Source organism: Lycorma delicatula, chromosome 5 (genome assembly GCF_047948215.1).
Source record: "Lycorma delicatula isolate Av1 chromosome 5, ASM4794821v1, whole genome shotgun sequence".
Classification (NCBI taxonomy): Eukaryota; Metazoa; Arthropoda; class Insecta; order Hemiptera; family Fulgoridae; genus Lycorma; species Lycorma delicatula.
Window position 1 is genome coordinate 123,629,602 of NC_134459.1, and position 25,366 is coordinate 123,654,967.

At 28.1% G+C, this 25,366-nt stretch overlaps 1 protein-coding gene across 1 annotated transcript; it reads left to right on the forward strand.

Moving 5' to 3' along the window:
- Positions 1-2,742: 2,742 nt before the first annotated feature.
- On the forward strand, positions 2,743-24,294 carry Task7 (TWIK-related acid-sensitive K[+] channel 7). Its single transcript, XM_075365352.1, has 5 exons — positions 2,743-2,869; positions 8,675-8,830; positions 13,313-13,656; positions 19,526-19,644; positions 23,804-24,294. The coding sequence occupies exons 1-5, from the start codon at positions 2,743-2,745 to the stop codon at positions 24,054-24,056; spliced, it is 999 nt and encodes a 332-aa protein (XP_075221467.1). The 3' UTR covers positions 24,057-24,294.
- The last annotated feature ends 1,072 nt before the right edge of the window (positions 24,295-25,366 follow it).

Consider the following 25,366-nt stretch of genomic DNA (forward strand, 5'->3'; position numbering starts at 1 on the left):
CTCCCTCACCAACGGCAAGGTCTCATGATTCATAGAGGAGGAAAGAAGTGATAACTTTAAATAATTTTCATCACTGACCATTATAAACATAAAAAAAAACAAATTCAAAGTTTTAATCAAAGAATCTTTACTTTCAAGATAATCACATATTTAACACATTGTTATTACTTTTAAGTCTCTTAAGTGTGAATTATATTAACAAATGCAATGACTCACTAAGAACCTCATAAAAATATTGTATAAATTAAACATTACGAAAGTATAAATGCTGTATAATTATACTTAAATAAAAATAACTACAAATTAACTTTATCAAAATAAAAACGTTTACAAAGACCATTTAATTAGATTTACTGATTCATCTGTAACTACTGTATATATATAACCCTGGCCAAATTATTTCAAACAATTTCTTTGTTTTGTTCTACAAAATTATTACAAATATTCCTTTGTATTTGACTGTAATATATTTATTTGCATCAGATTACCAGTATAACAAGTGCGAAAAGGATGTTTCTGATGTTGCATGTTGGCATTGCTGACCTTTCTGCCTGTGTTTTTTTTTTTCAGCATTCAGTGGTTGCCAACCTACCAGCTGTTCAGTCAAATATAACCTCTTTGTGTGTAAACATGTATCTGAGTGTGATGTAAGTGTTTTAAGCTGGACAGATTCATAAATTTGTGTTTATTGTTATTATTAAAAACTACGCATTCATTTTTGAGTGTTACAGGTGTTTTAAAATGTTTCACTTCTACTTTTCAAACAAGTAAATCTTGTGGTTATAGGTAAAAATTCTAATCTCACCAACAGAAGTTGCAACAGGACAAGTTCTTTTGCAAGAAGAACATTATACTCAAAGTCAGATAGCATCAAAAATAAATAATCAGTTAGTAAAACTTGAAAAAGATAAAATCAGTTACGAAAAAACTTGAAAACAATGACAAATTTGAATCTGAATGGATTAGTAAATGTGGCCAAAAGAATATTCTTGGTCATAGAATGATCAGAAAGCAGAAAAACATGACACTAGCTAAGAGAAGTAGCACAAGTAAGGTTCTTACTGACCAAATAAGAGAATTTGGTATAAACATTTCAGCTAGGACTATCAGAAGAACTTAAAGGAAGAAGGATTATGCGCATGCAGACCTAAGAAAAAACAAAAATTAACACCAACAATGGTTGAAAAAACTATGAGACAGAATAGTACTTGAATGTTTTGAAAACTAAAATACTACCACAGGCTTGTGATTGGTATCTGAGCGGAGAATTCATTTTTATCCATGATGGGGCCTCATGCCGTCAAGCTAAGGGTATTAAAGAGTTTATAAAATTAAGGAAAGATAATTTGTTCTTCCCAGCCTGGTAACAGTTCCAATATGAACCCAATAAAAAACTTATGGGCGAAAGTCAAACGAAGACTACAGAAAACAAAAATTACAACAAAGAGGGAATTAACTGAAATGCTCATCCAAATTTGGCACAAAGATGAAGAAATCAAAACCCACATGTGAAGATCTTGTGCAAAGTATGCCTAACAGACAGTGCTCATCAAGAACAAGGGAACGCATACTAAATATTAAAAAACTCATATGTTATGTAATACTATTTTTTTTTTATTCAGAAAATAAAGCATTTGCAATTTACACCCTCTTAATATAATAATTTAGCCTCTTTTGGTCTTTTGGCCTACTTTGGCCACAATTTTGTAGAAAAATGCAAATAATTTGGCCAGGGCTGTATGTGTATATATATATATATATATATATATATATATATATATATATATGTATATATAAACACATTTTTTTTTTAATTTTACATCAACTGTGAAGTCTCTTAATAAAATATTACTTATTATTATACATAAATATTTTCTTAAAAAATAATATATTCTAACTGGTAGTATCTTAATTTTCATCCACAGAGCCTGGTTTGAATCCCAGTCAACCTTGGCAAATTATAAGTTCAAAAAATTCCATTTTTTATCAACAGCTTTATATGGGTATTAGAATATTTTTAACAAATGAAAATAAAACTTAAATTATTGGAATAAGGGCTATTACCATATGGTCAACTAAGTTTTCTCTTGAAATCGCTCAAATTTTTATCAAGATAAATATAACAAACATCTTTAATATTTAGATCTTGAACTCGTATCATCCTGACTTAAGATTGCCTAGTTAGGTGTGCTTTTTATTATAAGAAAAAGATCAGGAAAACCACTGAACCTTAGAAATCAATATCTTTGAAGGACTTACCTGTTACAACAATATTTTTAACAGTACCTTACCTTAGAAATCAATGTATTTGAAGGACTTATCTACTATAACAATATTTTTAACAAGCATCACTTTTAATTACCAATAATACATTACTGATACATAACTGTTACAGAAATAGTGTACAACCTAAATATACCTACCAAATTACTACCAAGTTAATTAAAGGTATCAAAAGTCAAAAAAATATCATGTAATTAAAAACTTCTAGTCAGTCTTTAGCCTGTAATAATTAAATAAAAATGTATACTGATTTTAGAAATGAAAGATCAGAAGTTAGAAAATAAATAACAGGGCTGATATTATAACATTTTAATTATAATACAGATTTCATTAAAATAAAAATAATTTAATAAGTAATTGTCTAAAACATCAGTAGAATAATATTGGTTTGTTCAAAGTTTCATAAAAATAAAATTGTTTTGTTCATATTTCTAGAAAGTACTACTCATGAAATCAAATATGAAAAGGCAAAATGTACGTACCTTATCACTAGTAGTATGTACATTTACTTACCTACTTATTGGAGCAGCAGTATTTGATGCACTTGAGTCTGAGACTGAGAGGAAACGTTGGGAGTTCTTACAAGGTCTGTAAAAAATAATAAAAATAAAATACAGTTATTTTATGATAAAGAATCAAATGCCAATGGTTACTTTTATATATATGCACATACATGAGACCTGTTCAGATAATAACTGAAAATTTTTAATTACGTGCCAACGTATTTAGTGACATGCAGTTGGCAGCATTATGTTCCGCATAACTTCCTCCGTTACCACATGTTCTTGGATTATTGATATTTCATTTAGTTTTCATATTATCGTTATTTGAGTGCAATGTATTTAGGTGTTAGTAGTGTTTTTTGTAATTTGCAATTTTCAGAAACAACGATACAATGCAAAAGTTTGCATGAAACTGAGGAAAAGTTTCACAGAAATGTTTCTACTTTTGAAACAAGCTTACAGAGATGATACTCCAGATTGTATGCAATGCAAATTGTTAACTGACTGTCAGAGAGTTTGCAGAAGAGGTTAGCATCTCAACTGTATCATCCCATGGCATTGACTGAAAAATTGAACATGCATCAAATTACAGCAACATTTGTTCCACATTTGATGACCGAACAGCAGAAAGAACATCGAGTGGACATTTGTCAGCAACTTCTCAAGAAAAAACCAATGATGATAAACATTCATGCAGAGATCATAACGTGAGACAAAATCTGAGTTTACAGCTACAACTCTGAGATAAAAGTTCAGTCATCACAATGGATTGGCAAAGGACCTCCAAGCCTCAAGAAAGCACATCAGTCTTGATCCAATGACAAAGTGATGCTCTCTGATTTTTCAATTTTAATGGAATTGTGAATTTTGAATTCTTGCCTCAAGGTGAAACAGTGAACCATGTAAACTATCAAAGTGTTTTTCAATGGTTACACGAAAAAATTCACAAAAAGAGGCCAAGCTGTCGCAAGACAACTCATGGTTTCTTCACCACAACAATGCACCTGCACACTTAGTTTTGTCAATTCATCAGTTTTGGGCCAAAAATCAAATGACAGTTCTCCCTACTCGCCAGACCTGCCTCCTTGCAATATTTTCCTATTTCCAAAATTAAAATTAGTGATGAAAGAGCATTGTTTTGAGAATATTGATGACATTAAAGCAAATTCATCACGGACCTTAAAGACCATTTCAAATGAAGCTATCCAGGACTGCTTCACAAAGTGGATACACCAGTGGGAAAAATGTTGACTTTGAAAGGGACAAAGACCAATAATCTGTAAAATTATTCATAAAGATTAAAAAATAAAGTTCGGTTATTTTCTGAACAGATCTTGGGTATATATATTTAAATTCTATTAAATAAACTGCCTAGTACAAAATTTTCAGAAGAGATTTATCTTATCTTAATTTTTCATGAAAGTACTTTTGCAGGATCCCATATCCTCATTCATAATTGAAACAATTATCAACAATGGATTATTTCAATCATGACTGATGATGTGGGATCCTGTGAAAGTACTTCCTGAAAAATTAAGGTGTCTTATCTCAATATTCTGTACTAGATGGTTTAGAATTTAAATATAATTTAACAGTACAGAGTGATAATATGTATCTTAAAATGATAATTTCAGTAATAATAAATATATATGTAAAAAATGTTTTACACTACTAAATAATTCTAACAGTTACTTTGATGATGAGAGCATCATTTTTTTGATAATGATGACCTCAATCTTTACTTCATCATCTTTATTGATTACAATTTCATCAGCTTAAGTTTTTATAATCACTGAAGGTAACTATACATTTCTCTCTGAAGGCAGAAATCTGCTGATTACCTAAAATATTTTAAAAAATTAACTTTTTCAGCTATTTTTCTTTGGATGTCATACTCACTAATACCTCTAGGAAACGAAAGTAAAAAATTTTTCACATGGTATCCTTTTGGAAGTATGTTTTATATTGGTATGGATGCATAAATTTGTAAGAATCTTGCACTGTAATAAAGAACTTTTGAACTGAATACCAGGTGAAAGTTACTTCAGCTTTATTTGGTAAGAAAGTGCACAAAAACATAATAACAATTAACATACAATACAAAGAATACACTATCTAAACAAACTTACCCCACAAGAGTATTTAAGCTGAACTGATATCCAAATAAAGTTCTACATTGAACAGGATGCAGCTTTAAAGTTACAAACAACAAATACATTATTTCATGATAATACAGAGACCATCACATAGAAACAGATCATACATGCAGTAAAGTTTGAGAATGTCTTAAGTAACTACTTAGATAGTTCTGCACTTACACAAGAAAGGACCACATCTGAATGTAAATGAAGATATCAAACATATAAGCAATTAAATCGATGATACAAAATGAATGTTAAAGATAAAATCTTATACACTTTTTGATCATTCTAAGAAAATCCTTTTTGAATCTTCCAACTCAAACAAAATCGCCTCCAGAAATTTCGATTGCAACTGCATTTTAACAACAAAGCAATAATAGTTACTGATGAAGCCTACAATGTGCCACAAAACTGCAATGAACTAAGTAAAAGTTTATTGTATTTAATCTTTTTTCACAAAAATAGTAATTTTGTATCAGTTTAATTGTCAATCATTATGGATAGCAAAATTATCAAATTTATAAATGCAATTTAATTAATAAAGATGAATTATAATTAAATTTAGACTAGAGTGTACTGTAATTCCTACAGTAATTACAACAGGTCATTTTATTTTTATTTTTAAAACAGTAATATCAGCCATAGCACCTAAATTCAGAAAGTAAATAGGTGACTTGTTTTTAATTTAGATGTTATCACCATCTCTATTAGTATGTTCAACAGTTGTTTCAGTCAATAATCTTCCACTAAAATCATTTTACACGAAACTTAGTAGTACCAACCAGCTAATGTAACATTATAAATTTTACATGCATTTCCTATCTTAAATTTTATTCTATTAAGTTTAAAACCAACTACAGAATCAATTTGCTCATGTAGTTTTTCATTATTTACCTCAAATGTGTTAGTTTCATTTACTTTGAATAAAAAAACAGTTAATATGAAATTTTTTTTTCAGTTTAATAGAGGAAAAAAATAAAAATTTAATTTCTTGTCTGTATAAATGTTAAATTAAGCTTATAACTCATTGTCAACATATATATCAAAATAATTATTAAACCATATATCATGACTGTTGTACAATCAGTCTCCATGGTGGGCAAAGTAAAGGTAACAATTTTATTGTAAGACTAAATCGCCTTTGTTTTGGTGTGCTCAATCAAACATTTTTTGATTGATAAAGTATATGCTCAGGAAACCTGCGCACTGACATGGATGCTTGTTATTCTTGGAATTGCTATTCTATTTTCAATACTGACTTTTATCATATAAGCATTTGGTTATGGCACAGTATAACAAATTCTCATATCTGTAATTTAATAAATTATTTTATCCAAAGAACAAGAACTTAATATAAAATCAAATTACACTTTACACGTTTTTAAAAAATTTTATGTTTGAGAGGGTATGGATACAAAGTTGCTAGTTCACATACTATAAGAATGTAATATGAACTTAGAGACGAGGGAAACGTTTAATGGGAATGAGTTGACAAACTGACAGATGCCTAGCTTTTATTCTGATATACATCTCCCCACACTACTGTAGCAGTTGAGAGTGCTCTATTTATGAATTATTGTGTATGTCTGTGCAAGTGGCAACCTTGGACAATCACCATGGTTACGACCTTCACATCTGCTAACAGAAGAAGTGAAGGTATCCTCACAAAGTTTAGTCAAAATTTCAGTCATCTTATTAAAATAAAATGTAATTAAAAACATTGAATAAATAAATAATATGGTATTTATGTTATTTTTTATTTAAATAAAATTTCATCTATCGTAGCTATGATTATCATCTACTTAAATTTCAGAAATCTATTAAAAAATATCAAATTTAAAATTTAGTTTTAAAATTTTATTATGTGCGATTTAAAACATTATTTATGTCAGTATAATTTCTTCAACCTATTTATTTACTTTCATTATTTTTTGGCTACTTAAGTAATTAACATTAATTTCTTTTTTAATATTTATTTATTGTTACTTTTCTGTTAAATCTTTGAAATATCAGCATGTATCTCGTAATGAAATATTTCATTTGCTTTATACTATTTAAATGTTTTTGGCTAGCTGATTTTATGGTGAATATTTGAAAATTTAGAATTTATTAAACTTTCACCTATTTTATAACATTTTGTGTACGAGGTGTGGCTTTTAAATAACAAGACTAATGCTGCTACAGAAGAACTGTGCATGTACCAAATTCTCATGACCAACAACTGTGTAGCATGAAGCGTTCTCTTTTAATTATGCCACTCCAGTTTCTGTAAACATATTAGTCTGGTCGTGGCCTTTGTTTGGACATCATCTGTTTTTTTCTTTTGCTGATAAAATGGTAAGTGTTTTATTAGAGCAAAAAATTGTTATGAAATTTCATATGAAACTTGAAAAAACTGCTACTAAAACTATCTTTTATTAAAAAATGTATATGGCAATGAAGTTTTATTACATGTGCGGGTTTTTGAGAGGTTTAAGCGTTTCCAAGATGGCTGTGAAGATGTTGAAGATGATGATCAAAATTCAAATTAATGATGATTGTTTTTTTTTGTATTCATGGGATTGTGTACCGTCAATGGGTTCCTGAAGGTCAAATGTTAACATTACTATCTTGAGGTCCTTGCTCAACTCCATGAAAAATTAAGAAAAAAATTATCCAAATTGTAAAAGAACAAGTCATGGGTTCTTCATCAGGACAATGCACCGGCTCATACTGAATTGTCTGTCAAGACATTTCTAACCAAGTATAACATCCCAGTGTTAGACCATCCATCTTATTTGCCTGACCTGGCACCATGTAACTTTATCTGTTCTCCAAGGTAAAATCTGCATTAAAAGGAACAAGATTTCAGACCATTGAAACTGTAAAAGAAAAAGTGGCACGCGTCATGAAAGAGCTCACAGAAGACTTCCAGCACTGTTTCAAACAATGGAAAATTCACATGTGGGGATAGAGAACTGAGAAACTATGGGATAATCTATGAGAACTAAGGGATAGAGCACATGAAGGGGATAATAACTAAATATGTATCAATTTAAAATAAAATATTTTACAGCATTAATCTCATTTAATAGCTACACCGTGTATATAAATCTCCCTATTGGAACTAAATACTGCCAGAAATGTAGTTAGAATCTAATAATAAAGGAAAATTCTTCAAGCAAGCAATCTACTACTGTTTTATTTTTAATAAAAATGATAAGATGATAAATGTAATAAAATTCAGGTTTAGACTGTCATGAGAGAAAAATTTATTAACTTTTGCTGTTAAATATGGGTTTCAGTAATAACATTAATAACAACAACAGTATCAGTTTATCACCTTTAGTTTATCAGTTTTTCATCAGGACTCAGCTTTTCATCTGGAAGTCCTGTGTTTTAATCCCAGTCAAGCATGGGATTTTTCATACACTACAAATTTCCATATCCCATGCACAAGCTTCAAGCTTGTGGTGCAGATGAACAACAGTTAGAAATATTATTTTACTTCCTTTTCAAACAAAAAAAATTAGTGATGTCAGTAGATTTAAAATATTTTTATATAATTATTACTTGTATGTATGTAACAGCTCTACTAATCTATAAGCAAACTGTAGTAAAATATTACATTTATGTAGATAAGTAAAATCAAATTATCTTCTCAAAAAATTTTAATGTTTAACTTAATTTAAATGTTTATGCCTTGCATATAATACTTGTGAACAACTGATAAATTTTATTTGTGTTGATTCAAATGTATTACTTCAGATTTGAGAAACAGTCTAATCAGGAAGTATAATATTACAAGAGAAGACTATAGAATGATTGAAATTGTCATTACAGAGAATAAACCACATAAAGCAGGGCCACAATGGAAGTTTGCTGGTGCCTTTTATTTTGCTACAGTTGTGCTTGCAGCAATAGGTAAGTACTGCCAGTACTATCAGTAATTACCAATAAATATAAACAGTTGAAAAATATAATAATAGATGAATAGTAAATTTTTCATTAACACTCTACCAAATCAGATTACTTAACTTTTTTTGGGAGGGGAAGCGAGTATTATTTTTTATCTATTTGCCTTAATTTATTATTGTTTTTGGTCAATACAAGAATCTAAAAACACAGATACTAAATATATCATAAATATCACTCATTTATATATTTGTTTGATTTTCTAATTAAAAATACTTCAGAAACATCAGAATTTTGCCTTATTTCTCAAAAACTGGTACATTTTTTTGACACTGTCAATTTTTAAAATTGCATACTTTTACTTTTTACATTCAACCTATAGTATTAAATTATTCTATTATTTAATTATTCAATTATCAACAGTACCTTATGGTGAAACATTCTCAATTTCTTTTAAATTTTACTGGTCTGTAGGAAACAGTTTACTAAATATTACTTTGGATGTTGCATTTTAAAACAATTCATACCTTCTACTTTCCAGACAACTTCTACCTAGAAAGTGAAGGATAGGAAGTAAAATACAATGTCAACCACTAAAAAAAGCCGTTATCTTTTATTAACTCAGATTTTTCTTTAAAATAATTAAAACTTATTCACTTTCAGATTATACAGAATTATTCTTTCAAAGGACCTTTAAGAGAAAATTAGCAACTCCTTCTTCAGTGCAGTAACAGGTGGCACTCCACTGAATATGTATTTACTAAATTTCAGTGGAGTTATCAGTAATTCCACTCATGAAGTTACTTGTAATCAGCTCTGAAAGGTACTTTGAAAGAACAATTTGCTAGTAATCTAAAAGTGTACCTTATATAACTGAAAATACTTCTAACAGTTTCATTAAGCCTAACAATAGTAATTCCAAAATAGCTGAATCCTCTAAATATAAGAATTCTTGTAAAAGATTTTATCTAAAATCCTTAGCAGGATAGAAAACAATTAAGTTGGTATTATAAAACTCTTTGCCTTTTTATGGTGCCGATTATAATTTTTCTTCATTCTATCTAATATTTTGCAAATTATTTCCATTCCTCAAGGATACGTCACATAGTTTAACCAAAGTAATAGAAATACTTAAAAGAGCACAGTAATCATCATTAATAAATATTAAAAACAACTGAAAATTACAGTAAATTGAAAAAAAAATAGCATATATTTATTTACTTTCATATAAGCAAAACATTAAAATATTTGGTTTTGTTATCCAATCTTTATAAATAAATGTTAAATAAATAATTAAATTAATTTGTGTGTGTGTGTGTGTGTGTATGTGTAATATTTTTTTAATTTTTTGTGTTTAGTAACTTTCAAATTTATGATTACTATTTTCTTTTATTAAGTTCGACTTAATTAGTTGATACATTAATTTGATTAGCTAAATACAGCTTTAGAGCTGTATCATATTTTAAAATTACCAATACACCAAGTATTTATTGTGCACTTTTTAGACTGAGCTTCATGTTAATAACATTTACCATTATTTGTAATATAACATTTACCATTATTTGTAATCACTTTTATTGACCAACTGTACCAAAAATTTAATCTTTATCATTTTATATAATAAATTATATTATTTCTCATGACTACTTAAAATACATGTAACTCAATTACAGTGGCAGCTTGCATATAAGCACTGTGGAACTGCACCACTCTCTATTTCCACTTGATATTATCAATAACATTTAATATAATGAGTCCTTTTTTCTTTAATTCTTTCTTTATACTTATACAATCCCACAGTTTTTGAAAAAGACACAAAAGTCTTTGTATGGAACTGTGCACTTCACAGTTCCAGCAGCGTGGTGTTTGGCTGTTGTGCAGATGCGCACATAGGAAGCTTCATGCGAGGGAGAGGGAGCACTATCACTCCTGCAGTGCCAACCTGGGCGTGCTGGTGGAAGGTAGTTTTTCACACACTCCGCGGGTGTCATGCTTAAAAACAGTGTATCATATTCTTGAATGTGATAAAGTGTAAAATTAGATTATTATCCTGCTTCCAGCTATTCTATTTGATTCATTTTTTTTCAGTTCTTTTATTTTACAGAAGACTTTAACATTTTATACATGTTTATTTCGTTTTAAACAATTTTAAAACAAAGGCTAAAAATTTTCTGGAGCAGCACTCCCACAAATTTTAGCTATGAGCCGCCACTGCTCAGTTATAAAATATTTCTGATGCGCAGTTTTGTTTTATGTATTAGAATCTTCAATTACTGCAGTGTAATGCATTATATCCATTAATTATTGCCTTGTATTTAATATTTAATTCTTTGTTAAGTAATGTGTTGTCATTATGTAATTAATATCCAAGCGAACCATATAATGTGTTGTAATTTTACACTATTAAAAATAGGTTGATATTTTATATATTATTAATGTAGGAAATATATTTTAATTGAATAATGACAATAACATTTTGTACTTAATTGAAATAAATTTGAAATATAAAAAAGATGAGTTATTTATAATTCTACAAAGTAGCATGCGAGTATAATAAGAGAAGAGGACTGGAAAAGGCAAGCTTTATTAATGAAAGGAAAAATCTATTCTACTCCAATGACCCACTCTACCCACATTGTTTTTATATATTAATAATATACAGCGTACTGAAATAAAATATTAGTTTGAAAAAAATATTTGAGAGATGCATCATAAAAAATAGCAATTACTTAATGATACTGTTATTTTTTGTAATACAAATAAATAATATTAAAAAAAGAATGAAAGTATATAATAATGAAAACAAAATACAACAAATATTCAGAAACAATAAAGTTATAAGATAGAAAATGGAGAATTTCAGTTTTTAGACAGAAACATTATAAAGAACAGAAAAGTAAGAAAGACATCAAACATCAAATTATAGTGTTGATCACTCACTGATGTGTAAAAGCTGGAGTATTATGGAGTATGAGGAATAAATATAAAATGGTTTAAATCTTACTATCAAAAGGAGGTGGAGGGTAGAAATACATATCAGATTTTGTTTAATATGTGGTTCAGCTTGGAAATGCATCAAACTGAGTATCCATAGTAGGTAAACTTCCCGTATTATTATTTTTAATTTTTACAAATGACTTTCCTTCTATGAGTGAGGAGGTAAAGGTTATCCTGTTAATTGATTATTCTCATAATTTGTGAAGCCTTATATTTAAATTTAATTATCTGAAGGCTCAATTTCAATGGTCTTAAATGTGATGGGGTAAAACTTATGAAAACTTGATTCGATTCAGCACATTAATGTCAATAAATTTCTAGGAGAAATAATAATTCATTAACATTTTATCTGCAGAATCCGGTAAATGAAACAAAATATAAAATATCTATTATCTTTACAGATCATAATTTAAAATTTGTTATGCGTGTCAAAATGTTCTTTATAGTTTTACACTTCTGTGTATTTTTATAAAAAATATTGCAATTTATTTTTAAAAAATAAAAAGAATTATTAGTAAATTCATACAAATGCTTCATTTAGAGAATTTCTTAATTTTCTTTCTTAAATAGGCAAATAAGATTTTAATTTTTTTATTTACTAAGGAACTGGGTAATTTTTTTAAAATAAAAAATCAGCATAACCAGACGCGGATGGCATTCAGAGAAATGTTGTGCATATTCTGTACATCATATTTATTTTATTTGAAACGGCATTTATTATTAATATAAATATAAACATAAATTTTCTATTTTAATAACTTATAACTTTTTTAAGAAAAAAAGAATATAAAAATATTTAGAAAACACAATTGCTTGAAAGAGAAAAACAAAAATGTTTTGTTTTTGAATATGTGCTACATAGCAGGTCATTTTTTTTATTTTATACACCTAAACAATGTTTCATTTATTAAACCAAGTATATTATGTATTAAAGTTTTCAAAAAATTGCCACATGAATAGTTTTCATGTTCATGACAAGGAAAATTGTGCTTAGCTGTTAACAGTGAAATAAACATTAACACTGAAAAATTGAAAAATTCAAAACAGATCTTACTAGTTTAGAAAAATAGAAACATTGTTTAAAAGATGATTCTCACCAAAACAATTAATTTTTTAAAATTTGATTCTAAATTATTTAACATTTCTGAAATATCTAAAGGAAGGATATAAAAACAATTTCATGAATTAATTAATAATTTTATATTAATGATTACTGCACCCACCAATTATAAAACAACCTTTTAATTAAATAATTTAATATCATGATAACATGATTTTATGTGAAGTATCAAAACATGATAAACAGCTATTTTAAATTTCTTATCATTTATTTTAGCAAATTTTCTTTGAGAATATTACACAATGTTGCTAGTTTTTCAATCATTATATTTATTACAAATTAAATATAATAACGACAGGGATTACTTGTAGAGTAATTTATTTCATAGTAAATATTATGTAAAAAAATGTTTAAATCCATTTTTCTTTTGGCAGGATATGGACATTCAACTCCTGTTACAATTGGTGGCAAAGCATTTTGCATGGCATATGCAATGGTTGGAATTCCCTTAGGTTTAGTAATGTTTCAGAGCATAGGAGAAAGATTAAACAAATTTGCATCAGTAATAATAAAGCGCGCTAAAAAATTTCTACGCTGCCAACATACAGAAGCAACTGAAATCAATTTAATGATGGCAATTGGAATGTTATCATTTGTTATTACAACAACAGGTGCTGCTGTATTTTCACGTTATGAAGGCTGGAGTTATTTTGATAGTTTCTATTACTGCTTTGTCACTTTAACTACCATTGGATTTGGTGACTACGTGGCTCTTCAGGTAATCATTAAATAATTTATTTTTTAACATCTTTTTTTTATAAAAAAATTATATTATGTTTTTTTTGTTTACAATTGCCTGAATTATCAGCAAACAGTAACCTCAATATACAGATAAATGTTTTATTTAGGTTGATATGCTAGAAAAAATATATCATTAGGTCAATATATCAAGAAAAGAGAAATTCCTCAGAACTTATCCTGATGGAAGGAATAAGAGAAACTATATTATGTAATCATGCCATTAGAAAACCAATTATATAAGAAACTCTGTTACCTATCTAATATCGATTTGAACTTGCACAATAAGTATTTATATATAAAATAAATTAAATATATGCTTATACTTATTAGCTCAGACACTAATAATAATAATTTATAATAATAAATAATAACATACAGTAACTAATAATTTACACTATTACTACAAATTAAATGGATAGGTAGGTAACAGATAATATTTGCTTTAATTTTTATAATATTTAATTTTAAAAATTATTTCAATGCTTTCGTTCCTAAATCATTTAAAACAATAAATTTTGAAAGCACATCATTCTACAAGAAATGTTCTAAATGCTTTCCCTTTACAGTTTGCCACTGTGTTAGCCTTAAGTAATGTCTGTTTATAACTTGTATCATGTTTGGTGGTATACTTTTGATTCATCAGTTATATGCCTTTTCAAGTGGTCAAAATTTACAGGTTTTGTTTTGTATAAATTATGTTTTAAGTAACCCCAAAAATAATTATCTAGAGAAGACAGATCTGGAGACCAGGGAAGTTATTCTATGGCTCCACTATGATCTATCCAATGATCTGGAAATGTTTCATTTAAAATAAGTGGCTTCCACTTAAAATTATTATCAAGTGATATTGATGTTATTATGTGATATATAAAATTAAATAGAAATAGTACAAAATAGAGTATGATTAGATTTGTTTGCAGCAATTTTCCCTTAATTTATACATTATGAAATAGGAAAACTATATTCTGAAGAATGTTCTCAAAATTATAATTTTCAATAGTCATTAATTTGATACTAATTACAAGGATCATCAGAGTTGAAGGCCATTATATCAGAGTTGAAGAATTGAAGGTACAGTGGCCATGGAAGACCAAAAGTACATGCCAATCATACATGCCATTGAGCATTCCCTTTCTTACAAAAGTAAAGAATAAGAAGAATAGTTACAATATAATATCTTTTCAACTTTTATTATTGGAAGAGGGAATAGTTCATTTAAATTTTTATTTATTGGGGAAACATATTATCTGTTACCTTACTGTCATCACTGTTTTTATGTTTCTTTAAAAAATAATGTACTTTGAAATAAAATTTAAATATCACAGATTTTCAATATCTTAGGTCTAGAATACATAAGTGAGCAACAGGGCTCAAATTTTCAATTCTATAAAGTTTTTAATGATTTAAAATGATGCCACACTTAAAAAAGATTCAAATCTAAATATTTCAATCATTAATAGACATTATTTTTTTGTTACAACAGTATACTTTTTGAAATTAACAATTTAAATGCAACATTTCAATTTTTTTTAATTAAAGGAATTAGAATTAGTCAAAAATTAAGATGTTCAGCCTTCCTTAAAGTGGAAGAAGGCCTGATTATCTAAAACAAGATTATATTTATTTTTTCGGACAATAGATACTTTTTAAGAAGAATGCAATACTTCAGTTTTCCCTCGCTATATACCTTTATATTACAATATAGAAATAAAGGAAATAAAGAGAATTAAAAAGTCTGTTAACACCTTTGTGCTACCAAAGTGAATGTAACTAGACTAGGAACAAACATGAATTTATGTAGATATAAAAATAGTATGTTACAGATATTTCTGTACACTTCTTTAATCCAAATTATAGTATTTTAAATAGAAATATAACCTTGAAATGCAAAATTTTCATGTAAGACATAAGAAACGTGGAGCTACCCCTGCTAACTAAGTAGCATAAAAACAAGTGACTACATAAAAATTTCTTATTTTGGAAAATAGGAAATTTTTTTGTTGCTCTGAGATGTCTTACACTTAATATTTTTATTCCTTTCAATTTATAGGTGATAACAATCAGTTCTGAATTGTGATTTAGGTGGTTTCTAAACAGCTGATTTTGTAACTGAATTTTTGTGTGATTTTTTAAATTTACATCATAAATTAACTGAATTGCAAGGATTTGGAACTTTTCCTGTAGGTAATAACTTAATTTTCATTTGTCTATCTTATAACCTATGTTTGATTGTATAAAACCTATGTTATGTCAAAACTGTTACTTACTGAAGGTATAATAACTTCAGATTTGTTTTGCTTCATTTATTCCTTTATTCACTGATGCAGGTGACTTTGGACAAGTCCACACAGCCACCCAACTAGGTACACATTTAACCTAACAAGTAAAATTCTGTTGACCTAGTATTTATATACTTAATATTATTTAGAATTTGCTTATTAATGGATTAATTGTAGCATCTTTAGTGCGAGTATAATATTGTTTTTAGATTAAATGGGAAAAAAAAAAAAAATTGGTACAAGATTCTATGCAAATTATTTTGAAGAACAAATTAAGAAAGCTGTTGCAGAGCAGCAACATGATAAGTTTATATGATTTGTTACCAAAAAATATGGAATAACTAAATCGACTATAGACAACAAAGCAAAAGGTAAACATGGGTCTAATATTGATGGACAGTGCATTCTTTCATCATGTAAAGAGAAAAGAATTGCTGAAAACATCATATTGGCTACTTTATGGGAATTCTCTTTAACAGCATTTGACCATCATGTAATAATAAAATCATATTTAAATCATCATGGAAGTAATATAAAGATATTCAGAGACGATTTACCAGGAAAGGAGTGGATTAAAGGATATTTGCAATGTCACAGACATTGTTTTACAGAGATGGTGCCAAAATATGAAGCATGCATGTTTTGCAGTAAAGCATGTAATGTCAATAATTACTTTCAAGAGTTGAAGGAGACAATAAGAGATGTGCCCCCAGAGACAATAAGTTAACAATAATGAATCAAATCTTACAGATGATCCTGGAGTGAAGAAAATAAATCATCATAAAGGGACAAAACATCCAATGCAAATTATTGACACATCAAAACAGTCATATTCTATCATGTATTTTGGGAACCACTGCTGATCATTGGTTAATGCTTTACATTGTTTATAAGATTGAGCATCTATATGAAAGCTTGACCACAATGGGGCCTAAAGGAGCCAGATATAACAGATCCAAAAATGGCTGGTTTATGACTGTTTATGACTGATACTTCCCAATAGCTTTGCCATATTTAAAATCACTGCCACAAGAAATCACTTTCCCAAAGTTCTAATTGGTGACATGGCTAGTCACATTTCTTTAAATGTCTATGATTTACCTTCCTGCAAGGAAAGTAACATTGAATTTTGCTTTTTGTCAACCAATAATACTCATATTGCACAGCCAATTGATGCTGAGTGCTTTAGTGGTTTGAAATATAAATAGAATAATTTTGAATGAATGCGAGTTAAAAAACAGGAAAAATTTCAAAAGACCATTTCCCAAGATTTATGAAGAACTGTATGGATGAAGCATGAACATGGCAAAGGAGAAAAAAATTTAATTGCAGGATTTAAAGCAACAGGAATTCATTCTTACAATCCTGAAAAGGTGTTAAATAAAATACATTTCTCAACCATCCACTGCTGACACAAATCAGAATGTGAACAGATTTATTGATAACACATTTAAGTCATTTTATAAAGAGCTACATGAGAAAGAAATAACTCCGGCCACATTAAGACAGAAAAGAGTTAAGATTAACATCCCTGCTGGATGAAGTTTTAGCAATTTTGAGGATCCTCACCCAGCAACATCAGAAACACAAAAGAAAAAAGGTAAGAAACCTGGAGAAGGTGAGACAGGAAGATACAGATGGAAATTTGGAGTTCTCATCACATGAGATTGATGATTCTGAGATGTTAAGTGGTTGAAGAAGAAAATAAAGACTTTGAGAACATTGTTTAAGAAAAACGAAATGATGATTTTGTTATTGTTGAGCTCAATTACATGAAGTACAATAATAAAATCAAATCAAAGAAATCTCTTGTAAAATTGTAGAGAAAAACTCAGATGCTAGAATTAAATGTTCATTCATTAAAAACTCTACAAAAGCCACAAATGTTTATATTTTCCAAATGAGGAGGATGAAGCAGATGTTAAACTTGATCAGATTATAATGTAGTCAAACCTTTGTTTGTAAGAGATGAGAACAATAGATTAATTTCACTGTAAAACTAATTACTTTGAATTTGTAGGAAGTAATGGAGTTAGTTTTTTTTTAACAAATTGTATTTCTAAAATGTAATTCAAAGACAATAATTGTATTTAAGTTCATTTTATATAATTTTTACTTTTTGATATTAAATAGATTCTACAGAGTTTCTTTTTTTAAATAAGTCTTCCAAAGTCATCCATTACAGAACATTACTTTGAACTTTTATACAAGATAAGACTGTGTCTAAAGTCACCCAAACTGGCAGGAAAATTGGACAAAAGGGTTATTTTTTAAATATGTATAAGGGTTAGTTGGAAAATAAATTAGCAATTACAACTCGCTTTATAAGCAGAGATCAAACTTTTCATGAAATTACAAAATCTGTTACCTGAATTTTAAATGGATTTTGAATTTTAAAATTGTCAAAAATCACCCACATTTACAGTATCAAAACAAAATTTCCAAAAAAAGAAAAATTATGCAAATGAGGAAAAACATTCTTTAAGAGTTAGTTTATTGCAGTTCACCTTCACATTATATTCATTCAGTAATATAATTATAATGTTTGCTCTTCTAAAAAAACTCAAATGTTATTAAAACCATTCAACATTTTATTCAGTAACTTAGATGTGCACAATTGCAGAAACCTTATTATACTATTATAAAATAAGTGACATTTTTTGTAACACATTAATTATGTTATTTATTCATTATTATTTTGTAATAAGAAGCTGTATCCAGACTCTTAATATTCTATTAACATTTTCTTTATAATAATTCAATTTTTTTTAACATTTTCATCCATTACTTGTCAAGTAAATTTATTTTTTCATTCTTTCAAAATAATTAATATGTAAAAATAAAGCCAAAAAGTTATTGCGATTCAATTAAGTTGATTTGAAAATTAACAAAAGTAAAATAAAAAAATTTCAAGGGTAAAATTTTAAAAGATAACAACCTACTTTACAAAAATTCTTGGATGGCTTATTTGTTTAATGATTTAAATAAACGAGAATAGAATAAGTAAATTATAAAGAAATCTTTTTATTGGCAAATCTAGCAGTCTTCTATATCTGAACTGGCAACATTAGATATGTTCTTATGACATTTTTGTATAATATCTTATTCACATCATTGTTTCTATAACATTTTTTACATTACTTGCTGCTTTTGTAATTTGTCAGTAAAATGTTATAATTTTCTAAAAGTACTCATTTACTACTGTTTGGTTTATTAAAATTTATTTATAATTGGGAAGCATTTAGTCTAATCTCAATTTAAATTGCCTTAATAGTACTTTATTTAACAATGTACATGCATAATCAAGAACAGGAATTTGCATTTTCTCCACAGAAAAATCAATCTTATTTACTTACTCTTTAGGTAACTACAGGTACTGGATCCAGTTACAATTACTGATCACAATAATGAGAAATAAAGCTCCAAGAGTCTAAATAAAAACTAAGTCTTATCAGGATTCTTACCCAGGAACTTCCAGATAAAAGGCAAAGGTGCTACTCCCACAGAGAGGCAATTTATCTATCTACAAAAACTCAGTTTATCTTTCTAATTTTTTTTCTCTTACAGAATGATCAAGCACTGATTAAGAAGCCAGGTTATGTAGCTCTAAGTCTAGTTTTTATTCTATTTGGCTTAGCAGTGGTTGCTGCTAGTATTAATCTGCTTGTCCTTCGCTTCATGACAATGTAAGAAACCAGTTTTCTTGTTCATTTAAGTATTAATTAATGACAAATGTACAAATATATTCACTAAAAGTATAAACATATATATATATATATATATATATATATATATATATATATATAATATTAATATTTAATACTTAAGTATATATTAATAATTATGAATAAAATATGATAGTTATTTGGAATTGCAGTAGTTAATTTATAAGCAGTAGTTTTACTTGTTCATAGTAAGTAAAGTTTATTTCAGATAATTTACATCACTACTGAATAATACAGTAAATAACTGAATGAATACTAATCTAAAAAAAATGGTAACCTAAAGAATAATATTTAATTTTAAATAGACAATTATTATTAATTTTAAATACCCAGAACAGCAAGGTGTTTCTGTAGTTCCTTGGCTTTACAGCCATTAAGAATTTTATCCATTATTAAACATATCTAACTTTTTTAGAAATACTAAAGTAAAATTATGTTTTCTTCAAAAGAATATTAAATGCAAATCTCACGGTTTATTTTTTTATAAATTTCTTGAACTGATTCCTTGACACAAATAAGTCACTGGAAACATTATGTTTTATATGTGGGTTTTGATGTTCTGAGTCCATAGGAGTTTTTTGGAGATTTTTGGTAAAAGACATACTTAAAAAATGGATAAAAACTTCTAAAACACCATATTTGGACTCTCAGAAAAAGATGTTCATGTACTAAACAAAATGTTTCCAGTTACTTTTACCATCCCTTAGTCTTTCCATCGCTTTCCCTAAGAATATTAAATATTCATAATGTAATAGATTGTTTTTAAATTCCTTCTTAATAGAAACAAAATAAAATATGATATACAGTAGTAGAACAGCTTTTCAATAGTTTTTTGTTGGTACCATATTATATAACAGACTGTGTATAACTCATACTTCATCTGTTGAACTCAGTTGAATTTCTACTGTATTTAATAAGTTACTGAAGACAGTTATCAAATATTTTCTAAGCAATTTGTCACTGTTGATATTAATGCAATTTGTATAAATTAATATTTCCACTTACCAACAATTTTCAATATATGTGTCCTAGCGCTTTCAGAGTTACTTCTCCATCATCAGGGATTTTTTGAATTTCTTAATTTAATATTATAGGTATAAATTTTCTATGTACAATTATAATTAACTTTAAATCAAAATTATTATCTTCATAATAGTCAATTGTCAAATAATAATTTATACCTCAATAAGAATGTAATGTCATGTCAAATTAATTATAATTATACACAGAAAATTTATACGCATAATATTAAATTAAGAAATTCAATAAAATTCCCTGATCACGGAGAAGTGACTCGGAAAGCACTAGGACACATATATTGAAAATTGTTGGTTAACTGGAAACGTTAATTTATACAAGTTATCAAACAGTTGAAACCCCATCAATATATCATGTAAATAAATGCAAACAAATATATCATGTCATTTCTGCTATAACTTACACAATAAAGCTATATATGTATCTGTTCAATTACAAATACTTATAAATAACTGTTCAAATAATACGAACTTGGTATCAATTCTTTGATACATGCATTCACATAAAAATTCAAGGAAATATGGATTTTTAGTAAAAATTGAACATGAGGTACTGATTGAACAATCAGTACCTCTCAATGATTTCTTGGTGCTGCAAGTAAAAATTGACCACTATAGATATATTAAAAACTATAATTCACAAATTTTTGGATAAATATTAAATAATTAATGGCAAAAATTTTGAAGGTACATCATTCACCAAAAATTACCACCTTTAAAAAGTCTTGATGAATACATATGTCCATTTGGAAAGCTATGCCATGCAACTAGAATAAGATTTTAAAATTTAATAGTTTAGTAAAATGGAATTCAGATCACACCTGGTATAGTTGTGATCAACTGAAATAAATTGTCTTATCATTCTTAAAATGTCCCTTTTGAGAATTCTGCAATATTATAAGACATGTTTTTAAAGTAAGTACTGTTTTGAAATAAAAAAAAAAGAAGAATAATTGCAATATTTTTAAGAATTTTATTTCTACATGAAAGCCTGTACTTTCATTTACTTTTCTACATAACTGCCACCAATATTAAGGTACTTGTCATGCAACCAGCTTTTGAACACCATCATCATGAAGTCTGCCGCCTGACTTAATAACCACTGCAAAAGTCACAATTTTCAATAATTTAAGCATTCGGTTACAATTTCAAAGACAACACTTCTTGAAACTTGAGGAAACTCTTCAGGTAACGAAGAAATCGTAAAGTGTCTGTTCTCTGTCACTTTTTTGTCAACATTCTGCACCAAATCTTCAGTAATGACAGATGGTTTCCTCCGTTCCTCATCATGAACATTCTGGTGGCCATCTTTAAAAGCTCTAACCCATTTTCATACCATTCCATCGCTCATAATATTTTCTCCATACACTTCATTAATCTGATGATGAATTTTAGCCGCTTTCACACCTTTAGCACTAAGAAAATGAATCACATCACATAGTTCACAGTCGGCGGGATTATCGATCGGAGAAGACATTTTAAATACTCACAAACAAACGTAAACATAGTTGAATACTTCCATAACGGCGTCTGTGGCTTGCCAACAGATGCGAGTACACAGTGTGCATGTGTGGAATACCGACCACAGCATTGCAGCAGCGGAATTTCAAAACTGTACTTACTTTAAAAACATGCCTCGCATTGTTACTATCACCACCTTCCCCATCTAACAATAAATAATTCTGGATGAAAATGTGAACAGCAATCTCCACCTTTTCTGTCCCTTCAAATTTACTACAAAAAGCTGCCTAGTAAAAGAAGCAGAACTTTATTCTTTTTTTTTTCTTTAGAGCAATATGTTCCATTTGAATTTCATCTCTTGGCTGTATTTTATTTATTCTGTTTGATGTTTTGTCCATATTTTATGTCTTAAACATATAACAATATAAGAACAAATCAGGCTTCTTAAAAAATTATTTATTTTTAAAGGATGCTTTACTATTTCATATTAACAGAATCACCTATCCATCTGCTTCTTCTTCCTACTTATTTTTTCACCTTCTACCGATTCATTAATGAAATAAAAAGTTTCATTGCATTTGAACCTCCATCCTGGGTTTTAAGATCCCTCTTCCTTTGTTATGCTTCTTTGTTAATATAACTAACTTACTTTTATCAACAATTAACTGTATTTGCCTCTTAAGAACGTGAAATTTCAAAATATAAATTTTTTCTTATCCCACCTTCTGATATGATACTGCACCAGCCATTATTTTTTACCAATGTACCAGTCATATTAGTAAACAATCTAATTTCCATCATAACCTCTTGTGAATCTCATCTACCACTCTAATAAAAAGCAGGTTCAATATTTTATCTTAAGCCATTTATTAATTAAAAACATCAAAATGATAGGCAGAAGACTCATATTAATTAAATTTAATTTATAAATTTAAAAATAATGTTCTTAATCATTGATAATTTCACTTCTCCACCATCCTCTGCTGAATACTTTTGCAGAGATCTCTACTTCTTCAGATCATTTATTTTAATGTAATAAATCAAAAGATATTATTAAATTTTAAAATTGTACAAAAAGATGTTTATTTCTTAAATAAAAATTTTTATTTCAATGAAAAACAAATATTCAGAAAAAAAATATATACTGGCTCTGTATTATCATTCTGGGGAAAGAACTGCAAATACACTCCTAAAGGATTAAATAATAATTCATTCAATGAATTAGATGTTTTCTGATAACTGAAAATAGAAGATTTATTTTTTGATGACAGAAAATTAAACTATAATTACACAGAAAGATGTTTTCCTTCATACAATAAATTTTACCTCCAGAATTTTTGTCAAAAATACATTTTAAATTGTTTTCATTAAGCGCCAGTTGTGAAGAGTATGCAGTTCAGTCTGTGACTAAAAATTAGTAGTTTTGAATAGTTATAGTAAATGATACAGAAGAGTCCTAATAGACCTTACACTCGCTTTCAACCATTTTTAATCTGATATCATCATTACTGTCGTGCATGAAAATTTTATAGAATTTACAAAAAGAAATATTACATTAAAAATTTATAATTCTTTAGTAGTAATTGTTCAGAAGATAAAAGTGTTTTTTGTTTTCATTATAGGAATGCAGAAGATGTGAAACGAGAGGACACAGAATTACATTCAGCTTCACAACATGTATTGACTTTGGATGAAGAGGTTTTGGCATTAAACGGGAAGGCTTTAGGAGGACACACAAATGCAATAGCAGAAGAAACCGACCAAGTGTCTGTATGTTCATGCAACTGTTTAGGACCATCAAAGTGTCAAAGTCATTTTCTTAGTTTGGAACAACCTTTGTACGTTTCTCATTGTGGTAAAAGATATTCAGTCTAGCGAACACTTTATTGGACTGATAAAGTCCAACCCTCAGAAAGAGTACAGCCTGTCACTGAGGAATCTGCAGAAGACTCAGACCCCGATGCAGATACATTAATATAAACTTAATTAAAGTATCATTCTGATAATACATTATGACAATTTATTTTCAAAATGAAACAGTTAGTTAAACACATTTTGTGATAGAGATGTGTTGTGATCAAATGTTATAACATTGACTTGGTTTTTTATGTTGGCTGCCACAATCTCATCATTAAAATCAATGTTATCTTTGTATTCTATTTTAAGTTTATTTATAAAAAAAGATTTATAAGTATTGAAACAAAATTAATATAACACTTCTCCAACCTCCATAGCAGAGAGGTAATATTGCCTAACAACTGGAAAGTTTTGTTCTTAAACAAGGTTATTATTTTTCACTACCAAAAACATCATCTTCCATTCAAAACAATTACCGAACTAAAACTGAATATCAATCTATGATTACTTAAAAAAACAAGTAATTTACTAAAACTATAATAAATTAAAATATTTTATACAGTTATTAATCAGAAATATAAAATGCATTTCATATAATTTAAATTTCCATAATTATAAACTGGTCTGACACTGAAATTAAAAAAGAATGTATCCAGAGCGTTTATCCTAACTTATAAAATCTGTATTTCTTGAAGTATGATTATCATTTAAGCTTTGTGTTCTATGCTGCACTTAGTCAGTAAAAGTTGTAAGGATACCAAAGAATAATCAATTCAAAATCATTTAGTTTAAGGTTATAACAAACAATCTTTCCAATTACAATTGAATAACTCACAATTAATAACACTCAAATAGATGAAAGTAGGATCAAACCAGTGTTGATTTTGAAGTCAAGAGTTCCAGTGTCCAAGTCCTAGTAAAGGCGGTAACTTTTATATGAATTTGAATACTAGATCATGGATACTGGTATTCTTTGGTGGTTGGGTTTCAATTAACCACACATCTCAGGAATGGTCGAACTGAGACTGTACAAGACTACACTTCATTTACACTCATACATATCATCCTCATTCATTCTCTGAAGTAATACCTGAATGGTAATTCCCAGAGGTTAAACAGGAAAAATAAAGAAGATAAAAGTAGCTTCAATGTAAAGGAAAACTCAAAAATTCACAGTTGTTGGTTACAGCTGTCTTGTAACTACTGATTTCATCAGTAGGATGATAGGTGAGAAAATGACTGCCAATAAAAGCAGTCCATAAAAAGCCAGCTTTTTGTATGCTGGATTTTCAAGTCTGCTAATCTGTTATCATAGTACGATGTAATTT